At 39.2% G+C, this 13282-nt stretch overlaps 1 protein-coding gene across 1 annotated transcript in view; it reads right to left on the bottom strand.

Moving 5' to 3' along the window:
- MS3_00009306 (uncharacterized protein) overlaps nt 1-13050 on the bottom strand; it is a 49519-nt gene extending 36469 nt beyond the window's left edge. Inside the window, exons 1-4 of the mRNA XM_051217658.1 lie at nt 12373-13050; nt 12195-12337; nt 8949-9024; nt 588-690 (exon numbers count right to left, since the gene is read on the bottom strand). Coding sequence (XP_051065075.1) covers nt 588-690; nt 8949-9024; nt 12195-12337; nt 12373-12538 — 488 coding nt within the window. The 5' untranslated portion in view covers nt 12539-13050. The remainder of the gene's footprint in view (nt 1-587; nt 691-8948; nt 9025-12194; nt 12338-12372) is intronic.
- Between the last annotated feature and the right edge of the window lie 232 nt (nt 13051-13282).

Genomic DNA, 13282 nt, shown 5'->3' with positions numbered 1-13282 from the left:
AACCACTTTTCTCTTTAACAAAACGTCAAGGAAATGTAGCTGATTACCAAGTTCCTCTTCACAGGTAAATTTGATTGCTGAGTGTTTATTGTTAAGTAGCTCCAGTTCTTCTTTTCCAATGTTCTGATCGACGATAATGAAAGTATCATTAATGTAACGACAATAAAAGTCAACAACTACCTGAAAAACAGATCGATATTAGAATCCCTGAGAGTGGTCTCAAAGAATTGCTTCTGAAATCTATAGTAAACGTCTATTCTGTCCTCAATAATACGTATTATAGACAAAGTGATGGAATAGAGATGGGTTTACCTCTAGATCCTATTCTTGCTGATTTTTTTCTTGCGAAACGAGAAAACGAACCTCTCAAATAGGTTATCGATTAGCTTGACTTTGTTAACGCGTGGAGAAAATATTACAAGAAATGGGCATACTACTGTGAATAATAACAGTAGTATTAACGACTACTATCAAAATGTACGAGAATTCATGCCATCGTACTTCAAAATACGTTCTTATTAGAGTTGGATTAAAGTGGACACTGCAATCAGATGGGCAGCAGCGAAAAATATGGTACAATAACTTACCCGCGTTTTAAACGACAGAAGTCGAAGGCTACTTCACGATAGGAAGCTGCTTTTTCATCCAGATATTTTGCATATGGTCGTAGAAACAAGGAAATTCCATGGGCTGAATATGATAGTATTGGGGGGAAAAAAGAAATTATGGAGAGATATATACATATATATCATCGAGATCAAAAATAAATCATTGAGGCCTCTAGGAATGGGTGTAGCCTAAAAGCGTATAAAAACGTCACAATCTACAAGATAAATTGTAGCAACTGTGATCAACATTTCATGAGACAAAGTGATTGCTTTCTTCATCTATGTCTACACGAACGCTATTCAGCTTTTAAAGGTAATGACATAGCTCCGTTTATATTGATGCATGTGGAAAACTGTGGACATGCGTTTGATTATGGAAGCGTTAAAATATTGGACAAAGGAATTCCGACATAATGGACCTTTGAAGTAAGTAGATAAGTCCATGTATCAGGTTAATTGTGTGTTGGTAGTAGTGACAAAAAGTCAACCTTAATATAGTGAAGGGAAAAGCAGCATACGTCAGTCTGAACAGTTTTCGTCTGTGAAAGGTTAGGTGTACAACAATTTATTGCTAACAATCCTGCATTTTATTTGCGATACATAATCTCTCCAGCATCACTGTCCAACGATTATCTATTGAATTATTGACCTCTTATGTGTTTGAACAGAATTAAAACCGGTTTCCAATTCGTAAACCGTTTCCAAAACAGGTATTTAAGGCTTGGAAACGTGCAATATTTCCGAGATTATTAGGTCATTCAGCGACTTCTGTGTATCACTATTGCTGTAGAACAATGGAAAGGCCGCCAGCTTACCATGTGATACAGTATTGTTAGTTCAGTGCGCCCCCTGGATTGTCATATAGATCATCAAATTAAACAGTACAAAACACTATTATATATGGTCATGAATCAACCCAATGGAGAATGTTGTAGTTTTGATTTTATTTTATAATTACAGTCAGCCATACGTAACGTAGAACATGGAATAAATCTGTACATAGATCCAAGTTGCCATCACCCCATTAACACAGCGAGATGAAATTATCAGTGCGAATCACAGAGTAGTAGATACAGTGACAGTATTAGTGGTAATAGAAAAGATTAGACATCGAACATACAACTCGAGAAGATATGCATTAGTGAACTAAAAACAAATTTATGAGGTGATTCGGAAACTTGGAATCCCAGGGAAGAAGAGTGAATGGATTGTGAACGATTTTGAAGCATATCACCCAAAGTCCCTAACTATTAATTACGACAATCAAGAGCAACCCAGCCACGTAGCAAACATCTACCTACAAGGCTCAGTCCAATAGTCAGTGTCGTCACGGAGTGATGCTGTTTTTGTCTGCTTGCCCTTAACTTTCTTGCAATCTACTCCTACACCAGCCATCACTGTGGGTTGAGGTAGTCAGCTGACAGACATACATAAAACATGTCCCAACAATCTCAGCCGATAACGACTCGCCACCTCCTCAATCGATTCGCCATACTTAAATAGCTGTCTGCATGCAACCTCAGAACTGTTAACTCGATGGTCCCAAAATTTACGAGAAGTCGTTCGAAGACACCTATGATGGAATATTAGTAACATACAAATATCCTCTATTTTTAAAGACCACGTTTCACACCTATAAAGTAGAACCGGACAAATTTCTCAGAAGTATACTAGTCCCCCAGTTGGCAGACGGATGATTCGCTTATGATACAAGTAATACAGGTTGACAAAAGTTGATCGAACTATCTGATACTGTGCCGTAATTTCGTCAGAAACCAATCCATCGGGGGTGATGAGACTTCTAAGACAAGTGAAGTGATCAGTACACTCAACTACTTCACTCTTCATCGTTAGTTCAGGTGTTGATGCAGACCAGTTGGGAAGCAACATTATGCATTTAGAGAAGGATATGCTAGCATCGGCGTTTAACGTCATCAGGACACTCTGTACTTTTCAGCGTCTCCGCCAAACAGAACCGTATCATCTGCGTTAGGAGATCAACTCTAGAAAAGTTGGACGATTATAATGATCTCTAAAGGAATGTCTATAACGAAGTTAAATAAAAATATAGAAAGCAAAGAAGCTTGACAAACATCACTTGAAGTTCTCGATTACAATGTCATCTCCTCATAAGCTCTGATTTAGCCAATAGTGTTTGAATCATTAATTATTACTTTAAAGTGTTATTCTCTCAACTATATTTTGTTACTTTCACTGTTTCGATTTTTATTCAATGGTAAATTTGTCTTGTACTAGTCAGTCAGTCAGTAACAACGTAGAACTTCGTACGTACGTACATCAGTTCGAGTTGCCACACCACATTAGCACAGAGATGCAGTGGTCGATTCAAATCCCGTAGTGGTAGAGGTAATAAGAGTATAAGCAGTAATCGGGAAGATTAGGGTTTGGAGATGTTATTTAAAGAGTATAATCCAGTGAAATAAATTTGGAAAGAGGAAAAAAGGGACATGAAGAATTCAAAAGATTAGAATTTGGGAGAACACAAGGAGTGGATGCACCTGCTTACACCATTGCAAACGATTTTGAGCCATGTCATTCAGGGTCTCTAACCATCGGTTGCTATCATCTCGCGGTCCCCAACCAGGTAGTCTACACCTACCAACATGACTCAGTCCACCTGTCAGTGACTTCATGGACTTGTGCCATGTTTTGGTTTGGCCGCCCCTAGCTTTCTTCCAACCTACTCCTATACCACTGAACATCGCACGTCGAGGCAGTCGGTCGTTGGGCATACGTAACACGTGTCCCAGTCATCTCAACTGATGAAGTTTCACTACTTCATTAATTGATTTGTTATCCTTACCTAGTACTCGTTTCCTAACAACTGTGTTACTTACTCGATGGTCCCATGATATACGAGCAATGTTTCGAAGACACCTATGATCGAATACTAGTAACCTACGGATATCCTCTACTCTTACCGGCCATGTTTCACTGCCATAAAGTAGGACGGAACGAACTGCTGCGCAGTAAACACGTCCTTTTGTTGATAGACGGATATCTCGCCTACGCCATAAATGACGCAAGTTGGCAAAAGCTAGTCGAGCCTTCTGTATCCGTGCTGAGATTTCGTCACACACCAAACCACAAGGGCTGATGAGACTTCCAAGATAAGTGAAGCGGTCGACACACTCAACTACTTCACTCCCTATCACTAGTTCGGGTGTCGATGTAACCCAATCCTAAAGCAACATTTTGCATTTCGAGGGAGAGAATCGCATCCCGAACATGCTTGCATTGTTGCTTAGAGTGGTCAGAAGACTCTGCATTTTGTCAGCGTCTTCACCAAATAAAACTATGTCATCTGCATATTCTAAGTCAACAAGTGAACCTCCCGGTAGAAGTTCAACCCCTGGAAATTTAGATGAGGAGAGTGTTATCTCTAAAAGTACGTCGACCACAAAGTTGAACAAGAATGGGGAGAGTGGACAGCCCTGACGAACACCACTTGAGGTAATCAATTCTGATGACAGTTCGCCATAAGCTCTCACTCTACCAGTTGTGTTCGAGTAGAGAGCCTTTATAAGGTTAATGTACTTCTTTGGTACTCCTTTCAGTGACAAACACTGCCATAGAACCTCACGATCAACAGAGTCGAATGCCGCCTTAAGGTCGAGAAATACTATGATTGTGGGGCGTCTGAATGTGTGTCTGTGTTCTAGAACCTGACGTAGTGTGAATATCTGATCTATACAACCACGTCCAGGTCGAAAACTGGCCTGGTTTTCTCTAATCTGCTCTTCACGAGCTTTGATTAGGCGTCGAAGTATTATTGAAGCTAATATTTTAGACACTATATTAGTCAAACTGATTCCTCTGTGATTGTCACAAGAGGACTTTTGTCCTTTCTTATAGACTGGCACAATCAGTGATTGAGACCAGTCAGATGGGATTACGTCCAGTTAATCTCATTGCTAATACTGGACCACCATCCTTAAAAATCTCAGGAGTAAACCTGTCAGGGCCTGCTGCTCTCCCTCGTTTCAGATTTCCTATGGCTTTTTCAACTTCGTAAAGGGACGGAGGACCTACATTAACTTGCCATTCAGGTTGACTAGAGATCGTGGGAAACCGAAGTGTGGCTGAAGGCCAGTTGAACTGATCCCTAAAGTGTTCTGCCCATCGATCCAATCTCCTGGATTGAGAATGAATAATATGCCCATCTTTCTCTGAGATTGTTTCGCTAACGGTCGGGTTCCTAATTCCGGTTTCCTTAACGAGTCTGAACAATTGTCTGCTATTACCTATTGCCGCTGCCTTTTCCATCTCTCTTGCTTTCGCTACCCACCACTGTTCGCGATCATTGCGTAGACTTCTTGTCAGCTTGCGCTTAAGCTGACTCCGCTCTTCATTATGTTCAGAGCCAGGTGGAATGAGTTTCCGAGCATCTATCAGTGCGATAGATGCTGCTGAGATCCAGTGTTGCTCCCTAACCTTCTGGTTTACCTTACTAGCAGATATCACTGCTGTTTCCACAGCTTTTCGGATATCATTCCATGCTGCATCGGGGTGGGCATCACATACATACTGTTTTCCTAGTTGTTCCTGAAATATACTCTTAGCTTGACTATCATTAAGTAGGCCCCTAAGAGGTTTACTTGCAGCGTCTTTCCTACGTCCAGTAAGACGCAAGCAAATGCGCGCTCGCACTAGAGCATGATTTGAATCTAGGCATGTGCTCCAGAATGAGCGACAGTCTTCTATCGAGCCCCTCCATCGGTGGCTGATAGCGATGTAATCTATTTGGGTCCAACGTTGGGACGAATTAGGGGGTCCCAATGTTAAAAGATGTTTTTCCTTATGTTTAAAGTTAGTATTTGCAAGGAACAGGCGGTTTTCTGAGCATAGCTGCAACAGACGGTCGCCATTATCTGTTCTTTGAGCCACGACACCATAAGATCCACCTAGGTGTCTTTCCCTATCGCTTAGTTTACCTACTTGAGCATTAAAGTCACCGGCCACTATTACTACATCCGAGCGCTTAGCTTTTCGGAGAAGGTCCGAAAGCTTTCTGTAAAACTCATCTTTTACATCATCTGAGCTGCAGTTAGTGGGAGAACAGGCAGAAACGACGAAGAGGCAACGACGAGTGTCCCTATCTTTCCGGATTCTTACTGTTCCGTTCAGTCGGACAGCGCACAAACGACTGTCTACTGGGATCCACTCTAAGAGAGCTAGTTCTGACCTAGTACTCAATGCTATACCTACGCCGGCGAGACCACGGGAAGCAGAATCAGGGCTTCCAGATACACGAAGCGTAAATCGAGTTGGTTCTTTATTTTGGCATGGTGAGGTCAAATGAATGACGCTACTTGGATCATGTATGCGCGTTTCGGAGACGCAGCACACATCGATGGCGCGAGATTCTAAAGTCCTAGCTAAAGAAGCCTGCTGTCCTATTTGGCACAGCGTTCGTACGTTAAAAGCTCCTACGTGTAGTTTAGAGCGTGGTTTCAGGAGACCAGGAATAGCGTTCCACGTACTCGAATCGTTTGCCCTAGCGGTGCGAGGTGATAAAGAGACGTGAGGAGGGTTAGTCATGGAGATAAGAGAGGTATTAGGAGGTGTAGGAAGGATTTGAATGTGATCAACTTGGTCTCGTGTGCTGTTACGGGTATGAGGGTTGATGTCACTTCCTGGCTGCCCACACCGTGGAAGGGTACTATGATTACTTTTAAAGAGCTTGTCTTACTTTCTTTTATTTACTAGAATGGGAGGATTGGGTGAAAAGTATCTTTTTTGTTGTTTACGGTTTAGAGTGTAAAAGAGTAGATTATAAACAATATAGTGATCGGTTTATTTTGTTAATCATATGAACTAATATACCTATATATGTATATATATGTTGTAGGTGAACAAAAACTGAATTCATTAAGGATTATTGGATGTGTTGTGTTATAGATTGGTAGATTAACAAAGTAAAAGAAAAAAAAAGAAAAATCAGCTAATTAATTCATAATAAATGAATACAAGACAAAAAGAAGAACCGATCGACATGCAAATACACATAAAATACATCGACATTATTACTATGATTAGTAAGGGTTTACAGTATAAATTACAACAGTTGAACGTGATCAGTGCACAAAGAAGAAATTAGGTTATTTAACAATACTGAGAAGAAAAAAACAATATGCAGTACGATGTAGATAATCTAACACAAGTATTAAGTTATTTATTTCAAATCAAAGAATCATTTGGATAATGTAATGAAAAGACAAAATTTATCAGAACTATATATGATACGTATATTAAGGTAGTGTATTTATGAATGAAATATAAACGTCAACTAGATAGATAACAAAGTGAATCACATCATTATGGATAATAACTCAATATTACCACGGTAATATACCTAATGAAAGTAGAAGATATAACGTAGGAAGCAAGTTTTCAATCATAGGTATCTCTCTACAAGGTATTGGTTGTATGTAATAAAACTATTGAGTGAATGATCCTAAGGTTAGAGGAAAGGTATTAGGTTAAAAAAAAGAGCAAGTTGACAGATGAAGCTATAAACCCTCGTCGATTGAGTTCGTCAAGACTTGTGTTACGTATGCATAACTACCCCATACTTGAAGTGGGACATTAGATGTTATTAAGACAAGTTAGAAAAAGGATTTGATATTAATAGATTGAACTCCTAACTGTTGATTTGAGCCATGTTGATAGATGCGGACATCTTGGTTGGGGCACATGCAATAATCGTACTAATTGGTTCGAGACTCTGAGTGGCGTGACGTTAAACCATTTACAGTGGTGCAGTTGTATCCATGTTCTATTTTCTTGATTTTTAATCATATAAAGATTCTAAACGGTTACTTGTCGAAGATTATAAATTGGTGTAAAAGTCAGTTAATGCCTAAATCTCCTCTTAGTTTTATTGCGAATAAAAGGGTTTATATCTGTTTACCATCTAGAAAAGCACCGAACAGCATAGTTTTAAGAAAGAGACTGGAAGGAGCTGTTGAGAAAACGTACTATGCCGGTAAGTAGATAGTTATTAAAAAAACTAAGCTTATGATTCCACACATGCCTAGAAATTGCCAAAACGATTACATTACTGGATTTGTCAATTTACATGTTTGTAATTGAGGGTTATAGAACATGTATCAAGTTGGCCTTAAAATCAGTGACAAGCGCTGAAATATACAAAGGAAGTAGAAAACCATGTTCACCGACAGTAAGACATATGACAGAAACGGGCTATAGAATTGACATGAACACAGCTTTTAAAATGCTGCATGGGGATTCCCAAGAACGAGTCCTTAGGCTTATAGAAGCGTTAGCTATTCGCGAATTTAAACCCCTTCATTATGTGTACAGAAATCATTTGTTGTAACCTTGAATCTAACCTGGTAATCTTTTAGCCATTTAACGACTTAGAATAATGTGATAATTTCCTTTTCTTTCCATATTACATTGACTTTTTATCGCTCTTATTTACGATTGAACCTCTATTTGATTGAATTCTATTGATTTCTAAGCGAAATGCCATAAAAATTATGAGAGTAATCAGATAGTTTAAAGTGTATGGTGTAAATAAATCACATCCTTTAAATCAACTCCGTCTTTTAATTTTCCCATCACAATTTATGAAAGGGATTAACTGCTTTTTGATTGTGTACATCTGAAGTTTTCTATCTATTTATTTAAACACATGAATATTGGTACAAAGAGGTACCATATAGATATGCGCCACATAAATCATTCGATTTATGTGAGAGCCGGGATACTGCTCGGGTGCCCAAACTGAGGCAGGTGGTTTCCTTAGGGAGGTACACCTGGAGTCTTCGACCTAAAGGTCCGATCCACAAGGCAGTGGAACAACGTCAGAAGATGCAATTCCATGCTAGCTGGTGACCAACAATAGGTTCATACTCCATTTGTTCCTTCAGGATCCTGAAGCCCATGTGTACCATTGGTTTAGAATCAGGGTTTTCCAACTGTCCTAAGTGGACTTTCTATGTCTACCAACCCGGTTAAAGTGCCGGATATTTGCTTTTCATTCTTTCAATTTCGTAAGCAACACCCAGTCGTAGAGAGAAGGCATTGAGTAGGACTTCCCTGGTAGTGCCCATACACACGTAGCCATGTGAGAGCGGACTCTCCTCACTCTCGGCCGTACTACGGCATTTGGAGGCTGTGGTGTGTTAGAGATTAGAAGAGAATATTGTCTTGCTAGTATGTTTTTATATACATAAATAAAGAAAACATTTGAAGCAGCAAACAAATAAACACAATTTTTGAATTTTATATAAATTGAAAAATGACTGTCCACTATGCAATATAAATTTAACCATTAGATCAAGAACATACCCTGAACACTGTTGCGATCATGTAAACTTGGTACATAGAAATGGCAGTTATTTGAAGCGATGTATTGTGAAAATCTCTGAAATAATAACCAAGGAAATTATTATTGTAATTTATAAAATAGTTTTCAAATAGAAAATTAATAGATAACTAGGACTCAATCGTTTATATGGTATAAACTAAGTAAATTGGAATACTGCATGTTTGTGTTCTACCCTTTGAATACCATTTACTACGAGAGAGTTGCTGATACCACTCGCCTGTTGTACCCGGTGAAACTGAGTTAGAATCTGTGACTTAATGGTTGGAAGTCGAATGACTGCGAACCACGGTTGAATTATATTAGGATATAGTAAAGATTTAAGTGTGTTGTGACTGGTGCATGAACTTGTATACAATTTTATTCTGAGTACAGTTGTCGCTAACGTCTAAACCTATCGCTGAGAAGTCCTGACCATGTCACACACGATTAGACTTCCTACAACGCTGTTTTTTTTTAGTGTGGGATATATCATAGAGATCTTTCTTCGACACTAAGGGGTACCTGAGAAGATTGTCATTATCATGCGGAATTCTTGAGAGGAACTGTACTACAAGATCATGTATGAAGGGGACCTAACATATGTATTTTAAGTGTGGACTAGTGTTAGACAGAGCTGTCTACTTTTACATTTTCTTTTTCTTTTGGTCGCTGACTGGGTTATGGAGAACTTAGTATTTCCGGAAAGATGCGGAATAGTGGAAACCTTAGGCACAGATAAGTGATTTTAACTTTGCAGATTACTTAAACCTGCTATCGCATACACAGCAACGAATGCAGACGAAGAAAGGCAATAAGTATGGCAGAAATATGCTCCCAAATACCTTGGGGAGTCTGCTTCCCCTCTCGAAATGCTCTCACATGGCTACGTGTATATGGGCACTACCAGGGAAGTCCTACTCAATGCCTTCTCTCTACGACTGGGTGTTGCTTACGAAATTGAAAGAATGAAAAGCAAATATCCGGCACTTTAACCGGGTTGGTAGACATAGAAAGTCCACTTAGGACAGTTGGAAAACCATGATTCTAAACCAATGGTACACATGGGCTTCAGGATCCTGAAGGAACAAATGGAGTATGAACCTATTGTTGGTCACCAGCTAGCATGGAATTGCATCTTCTGACGTTGTTCCACTGCCTTGTGGATCGGACCTTTAGGTCGAAGACTCCAGGTGTACCTCCCTAAGGAAACCACCTGCCTCAGTTTGGGCACCCGAGCAGTATCCCGGCTCTCACATAAATCGAATGATTTATGTGGCGCATATCTATATGGTACCTCTTTGTACCAATATTTATGTGTTCAAATAAATAAATAAAGGAAAAATTAGGATCCTAAAGTATAAAAGTGTAAGTGCCAACCATATTACACTCAATAGTGAAGCTCTGGAAGAGGTGGAATCCTTTATGTACCTGGGTAGTACCAGGGGGGATCCCGTACAGATATGAAGACACGAATTCGTAAAACAACGGAATGATCTCTACAACCGAAGATCTGAGACCCAGAAGAAATGTCACCGAACACTAAAGTCGAAAATTTCAAATCTAACGTCAAAACAATTCTGTTATATGGATCTCATACTCCGACAAGCACCACAACCATCTCTGAGTCACAGGTATTTATAAAGAACTGCCTATAGAAGATACCCGATTCATTGGCCAGAGACCAACAAACCAGCTGCCAGTTGAAGAGGAAGTTAGGTAAAGACGCTGGATGTGGATAGCGTACACTATGCGTAAACCACTGAACTGCAACACAAGGAAAGCTCTGACTTGGAATTCCCAAGCCAAAAGGAAAAGGGGAAAACTAGCGTACACAGCACTGGGGATCGGAAACAGGGATCAACACCATGAACAGCACTTGACGACAACTGAAAATAAGGAATGTCTAAGTTAAATAAAAACAAAGAAAGCAAACAAGGTTGACAAACATCACTTGAATTTGTCAACTACAATGTCAACTCTTCATAAGCTCTTATTTAGCTAGTAGGGTTTGAACCACTAGTTATTACTTCAAAATGTTATTCTCTCTAATGCATTTTGTTACTTTCACTGTTTCGATGTTTGTTCAATGCTAAATTTGTCTAGTGCTATGATTACTTTAAAGGAAATTATAGTCAGTGAAAAGATTTGTAATGTAAAAAATGAAATTACGTCCAGTTCTCAGACCAACTAAGATTACAGTCAACCTGAAAACTAGAACTGTACTATGATCCTTCGAGTTCAGGGGGTTTAATTCACTATGGTTTACTGTTCTCCCTTGCTTTCTATTGGCCATAGCTTTTTCCGCTCAAAGAGTAGAGGGGTTTATGTCGATGCCCTACTTTGTTTGGTAAAAATAGGTAAGTGAAGGGTAGCTAGATAGCAGCCAAATTATTTTTTCAAAGTTTCGCCCCACTATTCCAGTCTTTTGGGCTGAGAGTGAATTACTGTCCTATATCGTTCAATAGCAATCACCCTAAATCCCTCATTTTTAACACCACTTTAAGAAGACTGAATAACTGTATACTGTTGCCTATTTCCATCACTTTCGCTTTAACTAGCTATACATTTAGTCCAACTGACCAATTATAGATTCCTATACTTTACTTCGGTCAACACTATACGAAAATTAGTCACGCTACCCTACAATGAAGATCAAATTGACTAGAGTTTAACTTGATAGTTTTGAAAGTAAAGTAACTTGGCGTTTGAAAGATAAGGGAGATCTAACGTACAGGTGGATACTTTCATGGAAGCTCAGGGAATATGGCACCATTACACTCCCGAGAACGCCTATTGTCTGAAACGGCACCACCTACCCGGTAGACAGTACTTAACTGTCGGAATTACTTTTTTTCTGTGGAAATACATATGCAGGAACTGAATCTCTCTACTTGAAGGGTAAATTTTGGGGAAGCCGCAGTAGAAAACTGGGGAAACGATACAAGAACACTAGAATTTCCCCAGGTCTGGGGAAAACCCCCAAAATGTTTGCGGAAAATGAGAGCTTTTCCTCAGAATTACCCAAAACTTTGAGGAAAACCAACAAGCGTTTCACGACTTAGGGGAAAACCGCAAAATTCCCTCAAAATAAAAGGACTTAGGTTTTTTAACGTGAAACACTGGGCTCATGAGTTTTCTCAATATATGCCCCAAGAGAAACAGCAGTTCACGGTACACACAAGCTTTACAGCTTCAGTTAATAAATTTTATCAAAATAATGTTCTAACCTCGTTCCCAAACTGCATTAAGTGGTGTATCGTCAGCAATGCTTTGAATACAACAACCAAGTTGCTATGTTGTGTGCGAATGACGAGTTGGTTGGCGAAATCCGGGACTGAAAGGCGGGGTTCAAACGTACATTGTACAAGATCTTTAAAATTCATAAACGGTTATCCTGACACTTACAGGACAAATGTTTTCTTTTAGGAGCACACATTTCTTCTGTTGTAGCTTTGCAAATAATTTTAACAATTACAGAGCCTGACAAAGTATACTTCATCGCTGTCATCAAGTCCGAAAGGCTCTGACCAGTTCCACTACCAGCCAACTGCCTAACGACCTTACCAGCCATCACTTCGAAAAAGCAACGCAACTATTCGTGAATGACGCGAAAAAAATGTATCCAATTACTTTGTCACTAAGTTGTATAAACTGATATATTTATTTGCGCCATCTTCTTGCTTTTTTGGCATTGTTACAGGTATCTGGTTATGTCCGATGGGCGGTACGACACAGGGTGTTGGCTAACTTAAAGCGGCCTGCTTGAGCATCTGGACTACCTGTTCCTGCCATTTAGATATTTCAACAAGTTATCTATTTTTGTTTGTTTTAATATATCATTATGTCTATTAATCGCATAACCTATTCTGCTACGTTTCCGAAAAGTGTACAACCTTTCGTTGTCAAAGCTACAAACAACTCAATAAGAGACAATGTGGTTGCTGGCAATATACAACGAAAAGAATGCACATTATTCAGATGTTCATTTAGTGAACTGCTAACATCTAACTGGCGATCATTCAGTATTTATTGCGAGGACCGACCAAGAAGAAAGAAACGGAAACTTGTTGAAATACTTTGTGCTGAGAATTCTATATTGTACCAATAATATAATATTGAATAAAGCTAACAATAATAATAATAATAAATAATCTCAGTGTGAAAATAAAGTGATAATTCGAGTGCTGAGAGAAGACGATAGTTTGAAGAATAAATAAATTAGTTAATTGGTAATGTGTAAGAAGACCGAACTGTAATGATCAGAAGGAAAAGAGAGACGATAACTAGGGCTAGTTAATGGATATGGGTTAATGGT

This window comes from Schistosoma haematobium, chromosome 5 (assembly GCF_000699445.3).
Source record: "Schistosoma haematobium chromosome 5, whole genome shotgun sequence".
NCBI classification, from domain to species: domain Eukaryota; kingdom Metazoa; phylum Platyhelminthes; class Trematoda; order Strigeidida; family Schistosomatidae; genus Schistosoma; species Schistosoma haematobium.
The sequence above is the reverse complement of the archived record's forward strand: the minus strand, read 5'-3'. Positions and strand labels throughout refer to the sequence as shown.